Raw genomic sequence first — 22,081 nt, 5'->3', positions numbered from 1 at the left:
GATCGCTGTTTTCTCGTTTTCTACTGTTTCAGTTGGCGGCACCAGCAGCGCAGCAAACATATCACTGCCCCCCCTCATCGTCTCTTCTCCCCCCAGCTCGCCCGGCGGCACCTCCATCTCTACAGGGCTGACGGTATCTAGGACGCGCAGCGCAGCGTCTGTTGCAGTGTCTTTCTTTCCCCAGGTTTTTGCTGATGTCCTCGCTGCTGCTGCTGCTGCTGCTGCTGCAGCAGCAGCAGAAGGAGAAGAAGAGGAAGAGGTAGAAACTGCAGAAGTAGAAGCAGATGCGGTGTCNGCAGCAGCAGCAGAAGGAGAAGAAGAGGAAGAGGTAGAAACTGCAGAAGTAGAAGCAGATGCGGTGTCGTTGGTGTCACTGACAAGCATAACGCGAGAGAAAACTGCTGCGTCGCTGCCCGAGTCTATCAGCCCCAGACAGCCCCACTGCTGCCCCTGCATCCACCCGATGCCTCTGCAGCGCTGCAGGGACAGCCAGAGGGGTATCTCTTTTATATCAGGGGGCGAGGCCCCCCCCTCCTTTCCTGTTGCCGCTGGAGCCCCCATCGTAGCCCTCAACACCAAACCCTAAACCCTAAACCCTAAACCCTAAACCCTGAAGTCACTGACGCCCCTCATCCCCTTAACCACCCACAGCTGTGTGAAATCCGCTGCAAAGCCCCAGAAGTAACCACACGCCGGCATCACCTCTGGGTCGGCATCCACGCCGTCTGTTGCTGCGTTTCGTTCTACTTTTGTATTGCGTTATACTGCGTTGGGCTGTGTTGCGATGAGGGTGTGATTGGCTGCATCCCGTGAGTAATAGGGTAAGATATTCTGATATATTTTGCGTTGGCTTCGATTAAGTTTATAGAAGGACTGTATAAAGGGTCGATCGAGGGCCGGGGCGGTGGTGAGCCACCGGTGGCGGTGGGTGATACCGCGAAATTAGATGAGATGAATTGGCCCGGCTAGAAAGAGATTCGGCTTGTTTTTGATTTTATTTTCTTATATAATAAAGTATTTATAATATATTCTTATATTATTATTTAGGATTATATTAAGTATACGAGTCCAGCAAGCCCCCACAAGTGCATGCGAAGAAAGCTACGATGAAATCATATGGGCTGGAGCTCTCCATAGTCAACAAATATTCATATAGAATGCATATTATATCCTAAATATACTACAAATATATATATTACGTTTTATTGGAGCTCTATCCCCAATATATACTGGAACTGTTGCGCAGACTAGGCCTTAAGGAGCATTCAGATACTGAAAGGCAACATATATCCTGATGAAGACGCTAGCTGTGCTGAAGAATTTATCAACTGACAGACGGTGAACTGAGCAATACAAACAAAATGCTACCACATCCGTGTCTATACACCCCGTGACGCTCGTTACGCTATAAAACCTCTCGCTAGCTATCAGCACCCCCCCCAGCTAGTCAGTCACCCCGCAACGCAGGAAGAGAATACATACTAACGTCCCTCGTATATACAAAGAAAACACTCATACCCACCTCGTTGTATCATCGCATCAGACACCTGACTTCTGAGGCGGTTGAAGCAGCAACAGCCAGGCAGCTTCGTCCCCTTCCTACACAACCCAGTGCTACCCGTTAAGCCTTTCGGTGGCTTGAGTGTATCATATAAGCGTTTTTGTACAGCTCAGTCATTCATGGTATGCCAATTATATACGTATAAAGCATATATAGAGATATGTGTCTATACATGTATCTATGTTCATGTGCTAATGCAAGTGTGTATACGTATAGTATATATACACCTATAAGCATATCTCCACCAAGTTCACTGTGCAGCTGCGCAATCTATTGTTTTGGGTTGAAATGACTTTAATTCGTTCGATAGAACAAAACTCAAAGAAGAGATGCATGCGATTCGATTGCGTTAAGGTGTATATGAAGGCGCATGCGATGGAAACAAACAGAAAACTGTTGTGTTGTATGCTGCACCCCCCTATCACCAGACAGCAGACTGACTATAGACGTGCTGTGTCATTCTATCTGGAGCTGCACAGCACTGCAGCAGCGGCTGCTGCAGCGGCTGCTGCAGCGGCTGCTGCAGCGGCTGCTGCAGCGGCTGCTGCAGCTGCCTCTCTGCATCCCCAGCAGCAACAGCAACACAGCAGACGCCCACAACTGGGCATTCCCTGTTGTGAAACAAAGATGAACCCACATACCGCTGCTGCCACGCTTTTTCCTCCCTCGGGTGTACAGACAGACACACAAACTGCAGAACAAAGAAAGCGTTAAGCAGAAACAGCCAACGCAACACCGCATGCAGCCAAGTAGAAGAAGTCAGAAGTAGTCGACCGCTGCCATCCATCCCCCATTTAATTTCCACCGTTTCACCAGAGAGACCAATGGTCCACACGCCCTGCTGCTACTGCTGCTGCTGTTGCTGCTGAGGTCCAGTGGTCAGGGTTGTCAGTGATGAAGAGTTGCATGCGTTGTTTTAACAAACACGTTGACTCTGCTGCAGCAGTAGCTGCTTGTAAAGCTGCAGCTTCTTCACTCTAAGAACCAAAGAAGGCGGTTGTTTCGCTGTCGCTGCCGGTTGAGCTTCAGCAGCTGCTGCCTCTCAACAAAGGCATCTCCTGTCTGCCCCCACCACAGCCGCTCCAGCTCTGCTGTTGCTGCTGCTGCTGCAGAGCCAGCTGTTCCTACTCCCACTGCACCTGCATGCCCGTCTTCGTCTCCTACAGAGTCATCTTCTTGCACGCAAAATACAGAAGCAGCAGAAGCAAGGGCTACAGATACACCAGGCATCGGCTCGGATGCAGCAGATAGTGCAGCAGCAGCAGCAGCAGAGAAAGCCTCCGACTGTGTTTCGCTGCCGCATACACGAGATATTGTAGGGGCTCTTGCTGCTGCTGCTGCACTTGCTGCTGCGGCCTCCTGGCTGTGCAGCACAGACCCCACACCCCAGAACTTGCACTTGGCTCCAACACGCAGGGCGTGCTGCAGCCACAGGTCAGCTGCTCTCAGAGCTTCATCTGACTCAGCTGTCAGGTCTGCTGCATGCGTTGCATGCGCAGACATGTATAAGGAAACGTCTTCACGCGCCTCCCGCAACCTAAAATAAAACACAAACAAATACACCAAATCCATACACCGAAAGAATCTCACACACTATACACTACACAAACAACGGTGTTCGAGTCATATATGTAATCTATATATATATATATATATATATACATATATATATATATATATATATATATATATATATATATATATATATATATATATATATATATATAGTACATCGGTGGAGATGGGTGTGGGTATGGGGGTGACCAGGAACAGCATTCATTGCAACAGCCGTCGAGTATACGATGAAAAGCAGCAGCAGGAACAGCAGCAATATCAGCAGCAGCAGCAGCAGCAGCAATAGCGAGAGGAGAAGCAACAGCAGCAGCCGCTGGGTTAGCAGCAAGACTCACTGAGCGTGGAGACAGGCCACTGCTTCGACGTAGCTTTCTCTCTCTTGCTGCAGTCCCTCAGCTAGTCTGATGAGTTGCTGCTGCTGCTCAACACTCTTCTGCAGCAGTTCCGGCCGCGGATACGTCCCCGATGCGATGCATGCATGCAGCTGATGCAGCCAGTTGTAGGGCCCCTCTGCGCTGCTGCAGGTGCTGCTCGCTGGGTTGCCGTTGGAGTCAGCGAGCTGCTGTGGGGCGCCGCCGCTGCTGTTGCTGCTGCTGTTGCTCCACTGCTGCGCGGGATCCTGCTGCCCTGCTGCCTCCGCCTCAGGTTGCTCTGCAGCTGTTGCTGCAGCAAGCTGATGCTGCATGCGTTCCTGTCGTCGCTCGTCTTCCGACTGCTGCAGCGCCTGCGTCAGCTGCTGCTGCCGGCACTCCAAGTCCTGCAGAGACCCAGCACACGCACCCAGCAGCAAACACTCTGCGCTATGACGTGGAGTGCTGCAGCACTGGTGCCCCGACAGAGATAAGCAGGGCTACACCGTAGTGCTGTGATAGAAGATATTGCATGTAAGGAGACACAAAGGTCTATATCACCATCAACTTCTTTTGTCTCTCTTACCTTGAGTTCCTCTTTGGCTGCGCCGAAGGCTGCTTTGTACAAGTCGCGCTCCGCCAGCAGCTGCTGCAGCAGCTGCTGCAGTTCACCACTGCCTGCTGCTGCATCTACAGAGGAAAGGGCATTGATGAGCCCCCTCAGCTCGCCTCCAATAGATGTGCTGCTGCAGCAGCTGCTGCCGCTGCTCCCACGTTGCAGCTGCTGAGCCGCAACACTGGAGACTGCATCAGATGACACGGGGGCCGGAGGGGCCCCACACGCGTCGCTGCCGTCGCCCTTGTTGCCTTGGGGGCGCTTCAGAGTAGCAACATGAAGCGCAAGGCCACTCGGGTGCTGCACATGCAGCAGCTGCTGCTGCTGTTGTTGCTGCTCACTGTGCGGAGCTGCAGTGTCTGCGGAGCCCGAAGCAGTAGGCCGTTCGGGACGTGCCTCTGTACAGTGTACAGGGGACTGAACGTCTCGCTCGAGTTTCTGCTGCTGCTGTTGCTGGTGATGATGAGGCTGCTGATCATGCTGTTGCTGGCTGCTGGATGGAAGAGACCCTTCTGAGCCTGAAACGCAAGTCGAAGCGGCGGCGTCTGGCGTAGAGTCCCACGGGGCAGCAACAGCAAGCACGGGCTGAGACTTCCCCGCTGCAGCAGCAGCAGCCCCTACATCTTCCACTGCAGATGAAGCTGCTGGTAACACAGCAGCAGAAGAGGCAGCAGTAGGCCCTGAGGGGAGTGGCCTTTCATCAGACGGGTCGTTCATGGTGTCCTGCAGCAGCAGCGCAGCGGCCTGACGGCGCAGCAGCAGCGGCTTGAGGGAATGCGTCCGCAGTGGCGTAGAGCAGCAGCAGAAGATAAGCCTTTGGCCCCGGAAGGTACTTCAGCGCATTCATGAAGCGACTGAATGAGGAGAGTTCACCTGCAATGTGGATGAACACGGAACATGTGGTCGTCGCCTGCAACCAGGGCAGCCGTGCGGCAATGGGGGGGGAAGCGAAATTGGCCTCTGCTTGAATAGAGGTGTAGAAAAAAGAAAACACAAAAAATCAAAGAACGATAAAGAATAACAACTCACGAGCGAATCTGCAAACCGCAGCAGGGCTCCTGTGCATGTGACGCAGGTTGACCCATGGGTCTCGTCATAAAAAACGCTTGTTTTCCCTCTTCGAGCTTCTTCGATGTAAATCTCATAATTATAAGAAAGGAGGGTCTGAAGAAGAATTCCTTTTGCAACAAGTTGAAGCCCCATGCCTCAGGTTTCAGCAGTAGAGGAAACCTGCACCGCAGACAGGCGCCGTCGACTAAGGCCCCAGGCCGTAGGTAGCCACCGCGAATATTCAGGAAATGCCAAGCAATACAACAAATATAAAAATCTGGATGACAGCTTATTTCCTTTTCTTTACTATTAAGCAAAGGCGCACGAGGGAGTCGCTTTGACGCCCTCTACTGCATTGAACAGGCCAACTCTGTAGTGAGCTTAGCCCAGCTCGGCTCCTACAGCTGATTCCCTGAGTGACTAAGACATATAAATCCCTGTCTCTACACAGTATGCCAAAGATACATAGATTAAAAAGCACCAAGACTTATTCTCAGGCTTGTAAGTTCCTCTGAAAGAAAGATCTCCCCCTTTCCGGTGTACGGATGACCTAGGTGCCGTCTGTTTTATTACCTTGAGCCCAACCACAGGGACACCCAGGTATACTCCGTATGCTGGAATTTATATATGATATAGTTTCATCAGTCGATATGATTTTATCTGAACGGTAACTGTTTTTGGTTGCACTATGTGAACTCGATCTGTTCTTCCGGCTCAACACTGCTGCGCAATACAGACAGTGGACAGACAGTACCTGCAGCCAGTTCGATGGACTTCTGCACAGATACTTTGCTCCTAATATACCGGTAGTTCAGTGCCTTACCTTTTTAAAATAACTCTCCCCCCATATCAGGGATCCGTCTCGCGTTCCATGCTAGCCAGAGGCTGATGCGCTTCGCTGCAAAGCCCTTCGCCCTGTCTCATTTAGATAACTCTGCGCCGTCACCTCCCACAATCGAATGTAGGCAAGAGCGGGTTCTGTGGCCTTTTTTTGTCTGAACTGTCAGAGAAGAAAGCAAACCGGATATACCTCCTGGTTGCCTCAAGCCCTGGGGGTCAGTTTCCCTCCTATTCTTAGCTGTTGTAGGTGTTTTACTCTCACTTTCTACAGTGGCAATCCGCGCACAAACAAATCAATCATCCTTGCGGTGCAAAGCAACTCACGTTTTGAAATTCGAATTGGTGTCCGTCTCGGGGCGATTCAGGGGAGATGCTGCCTATCCCTGGTCGACTAGGAAAAGCCCCAATGCCGTCTAAAAGTGGATTGAGTTAATTATATTTATGTACACCATATGCATGCGCCTTTATACAAAGTCACTCGCAACTCCTCGAGGTTGAGCAACTCCAACTTAGCCCTACCGTCCCCTAGACTTTAGTATGTTTGTACTTCTCGAGATATCAACCAATTTGAAACCTTTCCTAAAAGGCAGAGGCGTCAGTTATCCTAAGTGAAGCCACCTCCACTCCGTTTGCATCGATCATAATCACCTTGTAAAGAGGATCCCCTTATAGCTAAATAAAATAGCTTCAAAACTTAGTCACCCAAAAATTGCGGGATTTGAACGCCGCATTTCAGACTGAAAAAACTGAAACTAGATAACCTCAAGGAATGAAATTTCGTCATTTGCGGCGGATGAGGCAGTTTATGGGCATTCTTTAATTCACGCAGTTGCAAGCAAGAGCGGCAACTATCAACGGTGCTGTTAAAGAGAAAAGAAAACGCATCCTTATTGTATTGAAGGCGTTAAACTGTTGCAAGAAATACTGAGTATAATTAGGCGCAAAAATAAGTTGACTTACTGCACTAAACTACGTCCTCATGGCGCATTTGCCACAGTTAATGTTGATGGATGCCGGAGGCGGTGACGCAGCTGCTTCGTGACCATCTCCCTAGTTCATCTATAGTTATCGAGGGTACAATGAGTAACTTACGCAGGGGAAATGTACAAAAGATGCCCGCGTGTTACCTTATATAACACGGAGATACGGATGTATGCGCACTGTCCCATTCGTGGGTTTCTTGCCAAGTAAAACTACTACAAATGGTGCTGCACGAAACCTAACCGCAGCATTCAGCTGCAGCTAGCTGTAGCTAGCCCTAGGAGAAGTGCTTGGGGTGATGATTCGACAGCAAGCATCGTCTCCGTCACATTGCAGGAGCATTGTGTTTTGCCTTTTGGTTTATATTCTGCGCGCGATACAACGCGTGTGCTGCTGACGTGCCCAAATCACATTGTTGCAGTAAAGCTAGTCTTTCTCCCCTGTAGGCGTGCCTCTAGAGTCTAGTATTACTTACTCTGTTCGCTTCAGCAAAGTTCGCATCAGCCTGTACACCCTTCGTGGGTGGCATATTACCGTGTTGCTGTTATACGTGGATTGCACTTTGAAGCAAACAAGCGCATCGAGCAGCTTAGCTATACAGCTGTGCATGTTCTCTCCTTCTCTGTATCTATATATATATATATATATATATATATATATATATATATATATATATATATATATATATATATATATCGAGGACGTGGGCAGGGGCTGGCTTCTTTATATCAATCCGAGCCCCACTACTGAAATATGCGTGGCTTTCTTACTGCACTGCGAATGCTTGCAAGTCAGCACCAGAGAGAAATCTGCCAGTGGATTTCTTCCCCGCCAACGCAGGAGACTAATATCCAGCTCCTGAGCATTCGTTTCCAAGGCCTTTCCCTCGCGATAGTATCCTGTCGCAGCATATCCGCTATAACGTTGTCCCCTTCTGCCTGTGAAGCAGAAGTGGGTATGTTTAGGTCTAGCAACACTCTGAACCACAGACCCTAAACATTAAACTCCTTAAAAAAATGATTCAGTTTCGCGTACGGTTTTGGTACACTGCACTACAGCGGCCATGCTGGCGAAGACTATTCGCTCTTCTTGCCAATAAAACGGCTGCAGGGCTCTGCTGGCAGACTGCAGCATCTCTGGCATGAGATGTACAGAATCCATCGCACCCAGGGAGGTGGCCCCTTCTTACGACCCAGCGTATCCCTTTCTTTTGGATGAAGACGTTAACGCTGCACCTCCTGCTTGCTGCTGACGGGCGTTAGTGGTAGCCGTGCACGCGCTGCTGCCAGCTTTGGCCTTGACTGAACCAGTGGCTGCAGGAGAACCGGCCTGTGGTTGCATCGTGCGCACACCCACACACCACAAAACACAGCTACATCCCACCCCGCCACCGCGACAATACTCTGCCATGTCATCTCAGTCTTCAATAGGCTTTGAATTTGTCAATAGACGCCTCACAGGCTTGGCAGACTTGGAAGTGGCCTTGCGTCGACGACGGCAGCAGAAGATGCACAAGCCGAGTAAACTCAGAAGAACCACCAGCAACGCCACAACAATAGCAATTCCTACGCACCCCGAAATCACAGATGGCGTAACCGTCGCTTGCTCGCGTCACACAAACGAGTAAACCTAAGCCTAAGCCGTGTCCAATTGAAGAAGAGAAGGGGATGAGACACGAGAATGCGACGCTTTGCATTTCGATATGATGTATCATCAAATGACAGACAAGAAGGAGGGTTTTTAGTCTAGAAGTTGAGCATAGACAAAGTAGGTTGTCTAAGAGAACGTGAATATACCCTCCGCGGGGCGTGGTGGAGGCACGTCGTACCCGTTACCGGAAACTGGTTTTTTGAAGGCGTCGTCTCCTTCTCTACAACCAGTGGCGCTGCGCATCAAACCATTCGTATGCTGCCCTGCAGACCATTTGTTGCTGAAAGATGTTGCTGAGGCGAATGCCGAAGCTACGTTGCACAAACCGAATTTGTAGCATCTATACTGCAGGGAAGGCGAAGGCCATTCGATTCCTTTTCCATGCTCTCACCCTTGGGAATGTCGTACGAATGATCATGCCGACGGACAACCACGCGATAAGCAGGGGGTGTCGACGTCGAAGTGCTGGTAGTAGAGCTTGAAGCGGGTAGCTGCTGGGGCTTCCCTGCATAAATTCCGCACAAAGAGAATGTGCTCGCCTTCAAACAGTCTTCTGCAGTGACGAATCTCGGAAAACTTTCAATGCAAAACCTAGCACATTTAGCAAAGTATAAGTTGTTTGACAGCTTTTTAGCTAGGACCGCTTCCATGTTAAAATTTAACGCTGTCCATCCCATCATAGAGAGCGTTTTCCGCGCACCTCCTGAAACTCTTATATGTTGAATATATTTAACTCTTAACTGCACTGCAGATGTTGAGTGTATTTAGCTTTCATATGCACTGCACACCGCATCTCTACAGTTGCTAGAAGATCATTAATAACCTGTTTCGGGGTTTCGAATGGGCCAAAAGTCCTTAGCAAGCTCCGGAAGCTTTTCGTTCAATTTTCCTTCCTCAAACGCCAAAAGAAAACTCTTCAACTGCTCAATATGTTCTTTTCTATCAGGAGTTGCAGGCCTGCAGGAAGTCAACGGTTCCGTTTATACGTGAGCAGTTAGCTTAAGCTGTGCCTTTGAATACTTCGAATATGCCGAAAATTCCCAAGTGATAATCTCTGGGGCAACCGAAGGAGCAGCTGACTGCACTGGTCCACCCTGCAACTGTCACCATACGTCATTCGGATTATTGTCCCGTCAGACGTCGTGTAGTACTTGGCCACCTGAAGAGCTCTAGGGTCTTTCATCTTCATTGCTGAGGCAACTGCATCGCGGACATTCAGTAGCCGTCGTTCAAATTGACTTACACTCTGCAAAAGCAAACACCGGAGGACGAGCCAGAACGCCAGCTATAGGGAACGAATGGGCTCAACTTCAAAGGGAATGCAGGAATTTGTGGCAGAGCTGGTTATTCTGAGTGCATAGAGGAATATGCCACGGCACTTTGGCCTCAGTATAGATGCATAGCGGTTAAGGATCAAGTTACACTATGCTCACACTTCTCAGCTCCTCCAACCACTTAAAGTTGCGAAGCTTTATCCACAATTCCGCTTCTTGCTCCCATTCTGCATCGACCCCTGCAATTAACAGAGCACAAACGCGTAGGCCAAGCTTTCCAATATACACCGAACAGTGGTTTGAGCCAGCAATAAACGCAGTGGAATCGTGCGTAAAACAAATAGATGAAGTATGACATGTGATATGGTGAGAGAAGAGTATTTAAATCCAGCCTTCACAGCGTCAACAAACCTGGGCGTTGCCATACTGTGGGAAGGATTTGGAAAGAGACGTCGTTGAGCACCCCTGGTAAGCCGGTGACGATGGGTTCCAGGTGCACCTGCACCGCAAGGAAGACGAGAAAGAGCTTAAAATATTCATTGGTTGTTCTGAGTCGCATCTAGGCAAGATTTGGCTTCCGAACACGTGAGACAGCATTGCTTTCTTTGTCACGCGCGCAGACCTTTCTGCTTCCGAAACGCCATTCTCCAAATGCATCTTTGGAGTGTTCGAACATTTCTCGCATTTGACCCAAGATGTCATGAGACAGAATGCCGCGAATCCTGAGAACGTTGGTACAGGAAACTGCACCGGCGGAAATGCCATTTCTTTCTCCGCTAGCGTTCCATAAGCAGAGGAGCATTTGGGCAAAGCCTGACGCTAAGATGGCATATCGGTTTACTGCTTCTTGAAGTGTTGAGGGCGCAGTGTGCTGCTAGGTAGCTACTTGCCAGGAAACAAATAATAGTAATGATAGTCATGATGTATGCCCATCCATGCTTCGGTTGAACTCACGTGAATGTCCAAATAGTGCATCTTGTTGGTTCGCGGTCGTCGGGTCTCAACTGCAGAGGCACGACTCTGTGTGGCTCAACCGAAAATGCCGTTGCCACACGCTCGATGGCTTCCTGGAGGAAAATCTGCGCTTCATAGTAATGCTGGTGATGATAAATCACCACAGCATAGCACAGCAGACAGTACTCGCCGTGTTCCTCCCGTACGAGAACGTTAGCTTTGCCAGCGTAAACCCTAAGTGCTATGGAGACACGCCCGCAGCGGCCCACTACATATCCCTGAATGATGCCCTACTATTGCAAAGTCCGCGAGAGACACGTTGAGCAGTTTAACTCCTGGCGCTCCAGCAGCACCTTGCAGCCACCTCCTTGTTATGCCAGAAGACAGTCGGCCAACGCCGAGGCGAGCCCTGTAGTATTTACCGGCGTGCTGCATTGCTGCAAAGAAAGTTAGGCCGCGTTAACTGAGCAAATTTATGTTTTTTGTGTTCCAATTGATTTCTCATCTGCTCGCAAGAGATGCAACACGCGTCAGAGGTCCTCTGAGTTGAATTTGCCCAGCATTCGACGCTGAGGGACGGACCCTGATGTCATTGAAACCCCAGTCTTGAGAAAGCCACCCAAACTTAGTTGGCTTATTAATTATAGTTCTTTGCCGTATTAACTCGTGGCTGCGTCTAACCCCCCATTCGGCGGGGTCGTGTTGCATTGCACGGTTCCGAAGAAGGCAAGTACTCCTACCGCGAAGGCTCGAGCAACAGACTACGATGAATCTGAACCCCCCTCCTTCTGCTCGCACTTGTGGCTTTCTGCAATATATGGATGGTAATGGGCCTCTGATTGGCCCGTGTTTCCCGCAGGAGTCGTTCCTAATAATAGGTTTCGCCGAGACGCTCCCGAGACGTGACCTCTGCTGCCATTCGGCCTGCCCTGCCTTCAAATTGATTGAAACACACAGTCTAAAAACTGATATGAAGTGCAAACAGTAGCAGACACCCTTGTCAAACAGTATGAGATCACCGCATCCATACGCATATGCCGAATGGAAAGCGTCAGGCGCAGCATGCGGCCTATGACGGCCGCCACTAAAACGTTTCTATGAGTCAACCGCGAACTAAGAATGGCTTAATAACGAGAGTGATGCTCGAAATCAAATTATGCAAGGTGTTTTACAGTTTCCTTCTCAATACACTTAGCTTCAAGTTCAGACAGTGGCAAGTGTTCATGGTGAACGTGGCGTAACTCTACACGCTGCAGCGGTCAAGACCACCGCAACGGTTGTTGTGATTAGGCGATGAGCAACTCTGCTCTATCCCGTTCTAAGAAAGCAAAGTAAATCTACAAAGCCAACACAATATCGAACAAACAGAAAAAATAAGTGGCGTTGTCTCCACCGCAGCCGCCCCTGTCTAGGCTGAGCTTGGCACTGTCCGGATCCCGTTCAACGGCAGCGTGTAAACACGAATGGCTGAATATTCTCACGATTCATGTACAGTTGATTTTCCTAGAGTATATGACAAATTGAACAGCAATTAACCTATATTGTCTCCGGTTGCATGCCAACGTCGATTGCTGCTGGCCAGCCAGCGCAATATGCAGCCGTGAGCCGTGCCCATTGCCCAAGGGGATGCGCGTTTGCTTAGCTGTTAAAGAAGCCTCAAAATCGGGTGTTAAAAGTGAAAACACATTTTGCATTTCACTGCAGTTTCCTCTTCCACTTTCTCCTGCAGCGGCTGCATGCCAATGCCCACTCTCAACCGCTGAGCTCGACTCAGGCGGCCCGTGAGACGCTAACGATGACGCTGCACCTTGTCCGCCAGATTCTCCGGGTTTATCTTCTCTCATTGTAGATGAAAGTACTTTTCATTGAACCAAACAGCATTCTTCCTAGGCTTTTAGGAGCCAACATCAGTCCCGAGCAGTAGCCTCACGGCGGGCGCTAACGAAGCAACACGCCGATAGCTCGATACACCCAATAGACCAGCGGGCTGAACCTGCCCACATGCCGCAGCTCCTAGATAACAAAACACTGTGAGCTGCGTCTGGAGGTCATACTCCCTTTAACAAGACAAGGTGGCGTGGAGCTGCAGGCCAGTGCCGTCTGCACGTAGGAACTGCAACGATGGACTCTAGTGTACCTGCTGCGGGTTCTCAGCAACCCGGGGGCTCCCTGCAACCACCTCTGCCTGGAACGGATGTAGGGGGTTCAGGTGGGCCTACGGAGCAACAGTGGGCCAGCTGCGGCCCCAGCAGTGGTCTGGTGCCCCGGCGGGCGCCCGAGCAGATCGTTGTGGGGGAGATACGACAGAATTTGGATGACCTGAAGTCCTCTATTCTCAGTTACTACAGCCGTTTGTACGCACAGCCAGGAAAATCTATCGAAGAAAGGCTCGACGCGCTGGCAGCACCGCCCTTCTCCAACACAGTGAGAACAGGGCGGTTACCGCCTGCGGACTTCACTCCCAGCCGTTCAAAGAAGCAACAACCATTCACTGCATTTCCGCCCCCCAACACATGCTTTGACTTCCTTGAAGAAGAAGGAAAAGGTCGGTCATGCACTACAGGATGCAAGTAGTACACACACGCAGTTCCTGTGAAGGGATTCATGCCTATAGGACATTGTACATTTTTCTCGAAGGCGTTTGGCGTTGTTTAGAGCTTGTTGGTCTCCTGTACAGTAGTGAAGTGCCGCTGTTGCTGACTCCTGTTGCATCAGGTCCTGGTAAAGCTACAACGGAGACGGATCCTTCTGCAGCACAGAAGACGTTTTACGGGATTTCGCAGCTACCCGGCCAGAAGGCAGGCCCAGATATGATGGGCTATGACAATTTGCTGGGGCGCAGCTTAGACGAGGCGCGTGGAGGCCAGATAAACGAATTATTACAAGATCTGCGGTCGAAGTGCACTGCTGCATCCACAAGGCTGAATACGATATCTGACCAGCTCGAGAGGGAGTGTGGAAATCCTGACCTTCGCGAATGGGAATACACGACTTACCCACAGGTTCGTCTGTCTGTTAGAGTCATTATTTTCACTGCAGATTCCGAGTCTTACTGCCTGGCCGTGCTGCACAGCTTCGTGTTTTCTGACTCTCCCTGTTCACTACGGGCCGCGGTTTTGATCGGGAAAGGCATTCAGCTACTGCCTCCACATGTAGGTGGTGCTTGTTGCAGGTTCGCCGTCACCCGTATCTTGGGCGGGACCCGGAGTTGAGGCGGCATCTGTTGACCATCTATCGCGAACTTTGCCACCAGTCGCAAACAAACCAGTTGCGAATCAGTGCAATCAGGAGCAAGCTTAAAGTGTTGAACATCAACACCCAGTCCGACATGATCAAGTTGAAGTCGGACCCACGAATTGCATTTTGATGTATACATAAATAAATATATATATATATATATATATATATATATATATATATATATATATATATATATATATATATNTATATATATATATATATATATATGCTTGTAGGGTGTGGAAATCGGCAGAAGAGCAGTGGCACCAGCGGCGCTTAGCTTAGCTGGCTCCGCGCTGACCGAACTCCAACTCATGGCGCGTATGTTCATGCTACTTCAGTTCGTGCATGAGCTACATGCATGCAGCGCATGCTCAGTCAGCAGCTTCACACTATGCCATTTTATGCGCATAGTGCTCCTAGTGCAGGATCACACGGGCGCATCAGGAATCAGCGGAAGTTGCGGTCGTTCCTTCCCCAAGGCAATGCACCTTCGAATATCTTCTATTGATCCACCGACACCAATTTTTCAGACTATATAAATTCCGTTTGTCATGCGGTTATGCGATTTTGGGCTTTCATATTCTTGCCACTGCTGGCGTTCCAACTGTCTACCGAACTGCAGGATGTGGTGGACTACTAACTAGGGGATGCTTAAACCAGGATTGACAGTAGTGCCACTGCCTTGCAACGCGTCTGCTTGTGTATAAGCTTAATAATGTTGCAGCATTTTTGCTGGCTTGTTTTGACAAGGAAAGGTTGCCCTGCAGTGTTCCACTGTTAGACGGACTTCCCCAGCCTCAACTGGCTAGGGCCTACAGTTTACTTACTACCGGAGCAGGCGTTTTGAAACAACTAGACAAAACATTGCATACATTTTGGCTGGCGTGGATTTCAGGCAGGCGCCATGCGTGTAACTGCCCTGTAGAAAGAAATGGTGAACACCATTTCTTGTGGCCATACGATAGTTCAGAAGGAATCCAGGTCAAACGACGCGAACTCAAATTCGACGTGGATTAGGTAGCGAATCTTGATTTGACGCTGTGAATGTTCGAACGCACAGACACATACGGCCAAAAGGATTGTAATATTTTTTATATTACTGTAACGGATAATTCACACGCAACCATCAACAAGCAGAAGCATCGAATACATATATATGCACTATATATATATATATATATATATATATATATATATATATATATATATATATATATATATATATANTATATATATATATATATATATACAACGCGTTGTTTAGCTCAGAACTCGCAACAAGAGAAAGGCGAAGGTGGGCGATGCTACTGCAGCTCACTGGGTCGTAAACAACGTATTCGTTGTACATTAGGGCTGCTTCAGGATTCCCAGGCGTGTTGGCCTTGAGCTGTACAATCCACATGCACAATCTTTTCTCAATCAAAATGCACCCCAAATCCTAGACCCTAACCCCCCAATCCGCTAAGCCCTAAGCCATACATCAAAAACCGTCTATTTGCACCCCTAAGGCAGATTAGTTCATGCTCAGATTTGTTAAACGCCTCTTTTCAAGCTTCAGTTCTAGCTCTCCCCGAAAACAAATTCATCAGTGCAGCCTAGCCTACGGCTAAAGCAGTGCCGACAGAGATGTGGATGGGAGATTAATTTGAAACCCGTTTTGTGCAGTTTGTGATAATTGCCGCCTACCTCATCTACGGCCTTTGAGTTGTTCCAGCTCTTTCCTCCACAGACGCGCACCGGCTTTCCGTCAATGACTGAAGGAATCTCAAAGTCAGAGTCAGGATTCGGGCACATGCGGCCCACACCGTGCACACTGTCTTGCCCTGCAACAAACGCAAACGCCGACGGATATTCGAGCAAGATTCGCGCCTAGTCTGCAATGCAGAGAATACACGCGGCACCATGAAAAGATGCGTCTTGTCCAGCAACAACGGCTTGCTTACCATCACTTCTGCACTTGGCAGCCGCTTCGTAGTCTGCCCCAAGGAGCGGACGTTGCTTCCCCAGTGCCGCCTCACAGAGGACTAGGAGGCCATGAGGTTGAGCAGACGAGGCAAAACAGTACTGGGACGACTTGCTGACCTGCATCGCAGCAGTGTGTGGGGTCGCAGCATTGCACCTCACCCAATACTGCACAGACGGAGCCAACCAACCGGTTGTATGCCGCCGGCAATGATGTGCCTTCCAGCGTGAGCTTTTCGGCAATAGTGTCCGACCACTTGCGTACCGCTTAAACGGTGTGAAACAACCGCGCCAGCGGCTGCTTTTCTCTTTTAGTGTATTATGCGATCCTAAAAGTTATTCCAAGTAAAACTGGAAGTTTATTACTTTTCGCAGTCGGTGTTCTATTATTGCTGCTCTTAAGGGATATCCGTTCACTTACTCGTATAGTCAGCTACTTAAGAGTTACAGGTTGGCGGCCAACTCCTAAACTCACCATATCAGCAAAGTAGATCCCCTTGTCAAACATGTATCCAGAAGATGGCGCCTCTGGCGGAGCAACTTGCAGACCTTTCGCGAGAATACTTGGCCAGTTTGTCTGAGCAGGACATGCCTCAGTCTCCACAGGGATTACTTAGCTGGTGAAGCTAAACAGCCCGAAAGACCCCAAACAAGGAATACCAGGAATGGCCTGACTACGTAGCCAAGAATCTGAATCTTTTCCAAAAAAACCTCAGAGCAAAGTTGCTCTTTCGCCAATCATATAATTTACTTTGCAGGCTTTTGCAGTGTTGGTGCAAGGCCCACAAAGAATACTGGGAAGGCAAGCGGCGTACCAGACGGGAACCGTGCCACAAGAGCATGCGGTTGTCCACCTCTTTGTTAAAACGTTCTGTTTCCCCTTGGCGATCGCATTTGAAGATGCTTTGGATCTTGAGCGTCCACGTGTTGTGGGTTGGTGCGTGCGTATCCTTCACAAGTCGCTCTATCAGTTTTCGCTCTTCGTGGCCCTCAGGCAGCGGCTGAATAAAGCCATCAGCACAGGTCGTCGTGCGTGTAGATGAACACAAGAAACGCGCTTGCAGCAGCTGACACGGGGTGAGAGCTCGCATCCTGAACAAAGTCGTCTCTGCGATGTAACTACAACGTATCGCTGCCAAACCCTAAGGAAGCGTAGATATGAACAGTCTCCTGCAGTTGGGCAACTCAAAGGCAATCCAGTACCTCCAGCTTGCAGCGCAGCTGCTCGTATTGGGCATCCAGCGGATGCTTGTCTCTGGCGTTCAGTAAAGCATCCGTCAACAAAGATTGCGCAATCGATATCTGCAAGAAGGAAAGACAGAGGTAGGATGGAAAGCTAGGGAGGATAAATTATCACGTGGTTGGCACCATCGAGTGAAGCAATCGAACATTTTTTATTTATTCTTTGATTGACATTTATATATATATATATATATATATATATATATATATATATATATATATATATATATATATATATATATAGTGCAAAGTGCCTCTGTCGCACCTCTAACAACTGTTCCATCATTTCGATCTTCGTCCTCAGCTTCGCCAGTGAATCGAGGACTGGAGGCTTTTCGGCGTGCGTAAACTGCAGGACAACCACAAACACCAACAAGGATGCTTGGCACATAAGGCATTGAAGCTTGGCCCCATCGCGCTTCCCTGCAGGTATCTGGATAGCTACAAGTAAGGACGCAGGACCACATAGAAGGCCCAGATAGACCTGCCCTCAATCGGCGAATCATGCGCTTACGATGTGAGGTATTTTGATGTAAAACCGGTTCGTTGCATCGGCTAGCCGGGTCCTGTTCGCACAAGGAGAAGGCAGTTTAATTTCTGACTGAATTCACGTCATGTTCAGCTTCTAATTGTATAGAACTGCAGCGTTGTACACAGGACAACGAAAGGCTGCATGTGAGCTCACTGATGTTTAAGAGTGTTAATATGCTCTGCATCCTCGCGAAGGAGATTTTGGATTTCCTGAAAAGGCGCAACCATCAGGTACACAGCAACGACCTGTCTTCATCCCCGGGTACAAAGTGGCATTCGCAAAGTCTCTTGAGGAGCGAGCTAGTAGTTGTTTATGGGCGTGGCAATACCTGAAGCACTGCATAGCCTTCCTGCAGCTGCCGTTTGGAAATGGAATCGATCGGGAGTTTTTGAAGGTTGAGGTGCTGCTCAGTGAGCAACTTCTCCGCAAGTTTGCCTGCGGAGCAACCGGGTCCACCCAATGACCTCCAAACAACTCAGTGTATTGCCACCAGCGAAAACCTGTCCTACGCTGAGTAGGCTAAGGCAGATGTGCCCACATATCAGGCACAAACGACATACGGTCAAAAATGAGTTCCACGACGGTCTTCACCGCTGGAGGCAGAGTGCACTCAGCCACGGTGCTGCTGGCGCTGCATCAGAAACGCAACAATGATATATAAGCATATGAGCAGACATGTGTGGATACCGGGAGACAAAACAGTGAGCAACAGTGGCAAAAGCCGATGCAGTAGCATCTAATTACCTGGCAGCTTCAAGCTTAGCACGCTTTAGCTTCGGCTCTTGCTCTGCCCCATCATCCATATCATAGCCGGCGAGTTCCACAAAGCCATACCTGCGCAGGCATTGTAAAAGCGCGGATGCCACAACATAGGATCATGCCTATGCTCAGCTCCTGATATAAACACAGTCCAGCAACTGCCACGCTTGTTGCTGCTCGTACACTACCTGCCAGTTCGTATGAGGAAACTCCTCCACATAAAGTGTACGATGCATGGGTAGAAAAGCCCACCTGCCAGGCTGCTGAACGAAGTTGAAACGGTCACTCCACTGGGTGCCTGTCAGCCCCATGAACTTCGACTCAAATGCATCTGTACACACAACACAGAAATAAAACAAATCCGTAACTTCCCCTTAACGTTAACACCAAGTGACAGAGGACGACCATACTTCTGCAAGACAACGCTGGGGACAAAGACGCTGAGCGAGACGTCAACTTACCAACTGCGGCGTCCACGTCCTGGCCAAACGACTGCTGCCTGAAGCCCACAGTATGTGACAAACGGGAAAGATAGTAAGCAAGCTGAACCAAGTTTATATCCTTGGTTCTATGCTATGCTAAATGTCACGGATGCCGGACCTTGCCGCAAGTCATGCAAGTACTGCTGGCGAACACCAAAAGAACGCTTAGTGGTTGAACGTGATGCACAGTTTGGGTCTTACTTGTAATCGTTAGTTAATTTGTCATCAGCACCAAGCCGCCCCCACTTCGTGAAGAAGTGATATGTCTTGTTAGTTTGCACGATCTGCATGGAGTAGTACTTGTTGATGCCTGAGCACATCAAAACGCAAAGGCAACAACAACTGCTCCTCTACCGGGCACTAGACAAATGTATTATCAAGCAGTCAGACGACCAGCTACCTGCCTGACAGGCGCTTACCTGTGCTGATGTCAGTAAATTGCGTGCAGCAATTAAAGGCATTTCCATAACTGTCCACGTAGATTTTGCCTCCCTTGTTACTGAATAAGGGATCCACCTACAGCACCAATGCACAAGCAAACAAAACTCCCACGTAATTCGTATATAAAGCACTCACGGCAGCGCACAAACAAGCAACAGACGACAGTTGCAGGCACTTTATGTCTGACCCCCCCCACTTTGTCTATCTCCCCTTTAAAGGGCACATTTTGGTTGCAAACAAAATGCACTCTGTAGGGGAGGTAAACAGACTGCCTACAATTTGCCAGCAGTTGGCGATGCCCTAGCCCGTTAACCTTGTTCCATGGCACGAGGGACACGCGAGCCGTACCTGCAGAAGTGGAGAGTTCTTTGCGATGGGCGGTCGCTTTGTTCGCGAGTTGTCCTTTGCGCGAAACTCGCGAAGTTGCTTAAGAGCCTCTGCTGCGCTTGGTAACTCCAGTGTGATTTTTCCCTCCACGAGGTAATACTGTGCGTACTTCCTTTTGCGTAAAAGCAATCCCTGATGCAGAACACTCAAGACAGACCCTTCCTTCTCGCACAGCCGGCGCGGATTCAACTTATCTCCCCAAAGCTAACAAAGAGTAGAACCGCTCTAAAACGACTTGGAGAACCGACAGCTGCGCTCACCATGGGGCGAGGGTCTGGGCCGTCATCTGGACCCTTCCATTTGCGACACTCTGCCAACTTCAGTTTTGGTTCAACATTCTTTCGCCGGATTAAAGCCTTCACGAATGAGCTCTGAGCGCAAAAAGTCACTTAAAACTCGTCAATAGGAGCGATGCATAGCAGCCAAGACTCATGAAATAGATAAAAAGGAACCTGTACAGAAGATTCTCTTTTCTTAGTCGTACAGTACGATACTCTCATGTATCCTGTTCGCAAACGAGAGCGAATTTACTCAGTGGAAGCATCGTCACCTTAGGAGAATATCACCTCCAATCCGGTCGCGACATCACAAGCGTTCCGGTTAGGAAGATGAAGTACTGTGTGCGATTTTCCATTCCAAGTGACTCACGTGCACAATGGGGACTCCCGCATTCTTTGCATCACGGTATTTCTTCGTGAATTCGTGACTGTCGCCGTCCCCAACCAACAAGAAAGTGGTGCGGCCTTCTGGTTGCTCGCTGGAAGTGGACAGCGCAGGACAGCACGACACACTAGGACTACCACAATCGCAACAGTAGCCAGCGAAGTTGAAGCAGCAATACTTCCAGAACGCAGGTTTGCAGCAGCACTTAGCATTAAGTGACATCCTGCACCTGCTACCCCCGAGAAGTTCATAACTGAGGTTCAGCCTCCACAGCGAACAGCAGCTACTGGCGAGAGCTGAAAGCTGAGTAGCATCTAAAATGGCAGTTAGGTGCTGTCTCACGTGTATTCGCCGGCATGTTTCTCGATCAAGATTTGCAGTTCCGCTCTGAAGCCACAATCAAGCCGGACAGGCACAGTCCACGCAGAACAAAGCGATATGCAGTCTACAAACAGCAATGCCAAGAAGGCGCTGGAATTCAGTTTCGGAAGCCGTCAATCTCATAAAGCAAAGTGCTGGACTCGGAAGAACCAACAAGTCCTACAGCCACAGGGGCATAGCTGCTCCTCAGGAAGTAGGCAGGCCACAGTTGCAGCGCTGCAGCATTCTCACTTTGGGGGATCAGTAGCGCCTACTGATGTAAAGCTAAGCCCCACAAGCTCCTTGCCAGGAGGGATGACTTCAGGTTCGTCCGAGGCTTTCTCGATTTTGGGACTGCACGTAGAACAAGCCAACACTCATGTGATCCTAAACACTAAACCCTAATCAGTGAACCATAAACCCTTTTATTCCACACGCATGGCCAGTCGTGTGGTGTGACACAACTCTCCAGGGTTAGATAAGAGTGCTGTTTTCTAACGCGACAGCACTACATTCGCTGAAAACCATTCGAGAGAACTTCTTGTTAAAATCAGCAGTGACGGATGGAGCCTTACGCCTTCGGAGAGGGCGCGCCTGCAGCAGCACCAACCCTCACACGAACATAAAAATAGAATGCAATAAAATAAAAAATAAAAGTATACACTAACAATAATACTATATGCACCACCACCTGAGCAAGCTCTTCGCAGCAGTTTCCAGACTGTGAGATGCCTCTGGGTAGTGTTTTGACGGACTTAGTGGATTGCCAAGCTCCATACAGCCCTCCACACCTTCAGGGCACTTCCACTTCTTGAACACTGGAATTCTCTTTGCCTCATCCTGTTCACCCGGCAACAAATACGGGCATGCACACAAGAACTGCAAGTGCATTCACAGTTGCTCTTCTTCAATGCGTACGACTGTTGCAGGTGATACGCATTGTCTGGGGGCAGCGTTGCTGAGCCTTCGGAATGTTAACAACAGACACACCGGCAGCAGGAATAGCTCCTTTCGCTTGAGGTCTTCTAAAGTAACACCAGTAGCAGAGTTGTCGTAGACTTCATCGGGCCTCAAGATATCCGACACAATGAACGAGAAGACGCACTTTGTAGTGGCTGATACGTAGCCCTTGCAGCGGATTTCGCCTCCGTACTGCACC

At 49.3% G+C, this 22,081-nt stretch overlaps 5 protein-coding genes across 5 annotated transcripts in view; 1 reads left to right on the top strand and 4 right to left on the bottom strand.

Moving 5' to 3' along the window:
• EMH_0005830 (uncharacterized protein) overlaps nt 1-561 on the bottom strand; it is a gene marked incomplete at both ends in the record, with an annotated part of 2,977 nt that extends 2,416 nt beyond the window's left edge. The window contains 2 exon segments of the mRNA XM_013497326.1: nt 3-294; nt 298-561. Coding sequence (XP_013352780.1) covers nt 3-294; nt 298-561 — 556 coding nt within the window.
• Nucleotides 562-2,533: 1,972 nt separating this feature from the next.
• Nucleotides 2,534-4,819, bottom strand: EMH_0005820 (uncharacterized protein; the record flags this gene model as incomplete). The annotated part of the gene is made up of 3 exons (XM_013497325.1): nt 2,534-3,098; nt 3,472-3,893; nt 4,073-4,819. 3 exons carry the CDS (start codon nt 4,817-4,819, stop codon nt 2,534-2,536), a joined length of 1,734 nt encoding a protein of 577 aa, XP_013352779.1.
• Nucleotides 4,820-7,764: 2,945 nt separating this feature from the next.
• On the bottom strand, nt 7,765-11,286 carry EMH_0005810 (uncharacterized protein; the record flags this gene model as incomplete). Its single annotated transcript, XM_013497324.1, has 12 exons — nt 7,765-7,951; nt 8,163-8,302; nt 8,432-8,538; nt 8,802-8,858; nt 9,015-9,128; nt 9,447-9,580; nt 9,736-9,869; nt 10,057-10,136; nt 10,309-10,396; nt 10,520-10,619; nt 10,852-11,068; nt 11,205-11,286. The coding sequence occupies 12 exons, from the start codon at nt 11,284-11,286 to the stop codon at nt 7,765-7,767; spliced, it is 1,440 nt and encodes a 479-aa protein (XP_013352778.1).
• A 1,686-nt stretch (nt 11,287-12,972) lies between these two features.
• EMH_0005790 (uncharacterized protein) lies at nt 12,973-14,218 on the top strand (the record flags this gene model as incomplete). Its single annotated transcript, XM_013497323.1, has 3 exons — nt 12,973-13,396; nt 13,567-13,853; nt 14,024-14,218. The coding sequence occupies 3 exons, from the start codon at nt 12,973-12,975 to the stop codon at nt 14,216-14,218; spliced, it is 906 nt and encodes a 301-aa protein (XP_013352777.1).
• Nucleotides 14,219-15,060: 842 nt separating this feature from the next.
• EMH_0005780 (NAD(+) ADP-ribosyltransferase, putative) lies at nt 15,061-21,813 on the bottom strand (the record flags this gene model as incomplete). Its single annotated transcript, XM_013497322.1, has 22 exons — nt 15,061-15,132; nt 15,413-15,481; nt 15,781-15,917; nt 16,038-16,176; nt 16,872-17,057; nt 17,260-17,358; nt 17,564-17,647; nt 17,813-17,864; nt 17,984-18,039; nt 18,159-18,265; nt 18,391-18,461; nt 18,575-18,664; nt 18,842-18,920; nt 19,051-19,088; nt 19,273-19,381; nt 19,491-19,587; nt 19,861-20,031; nt 20,160-20,270; nt 20,548-20,656; nt 20,905-20,949; nt 21,175-21,276; nt 21,614-21,813. 22 exons carry the CDS (start codon nt 21,811-21,813, stop codon nt 15,061-15,063), a joined length of 2,223 nt encoding a protein of 740 aa, XP_013352776.1.
• Between the last annotated feature and the right edge of the window lie 268 nt (nt 21,814-22,081).

Source organism: Eimeria mitis, genomic scaffold (assembly GCF_000499745.2).
Source record: "Eimeria mitis Houghton genomic scaffold, Emh_scaff260, whole genome shotgun sequence".
NCBI lineage: Eukaryota > Apicomplexa > Conoidasida > Eucoccidiorida > Eimeriidae > Eimeria > Eimeria mitis.
Note: the sequence above shows the minus strand (reverse complement) of the source record. Positions and strands in the feature narration are given on the sequence as shown.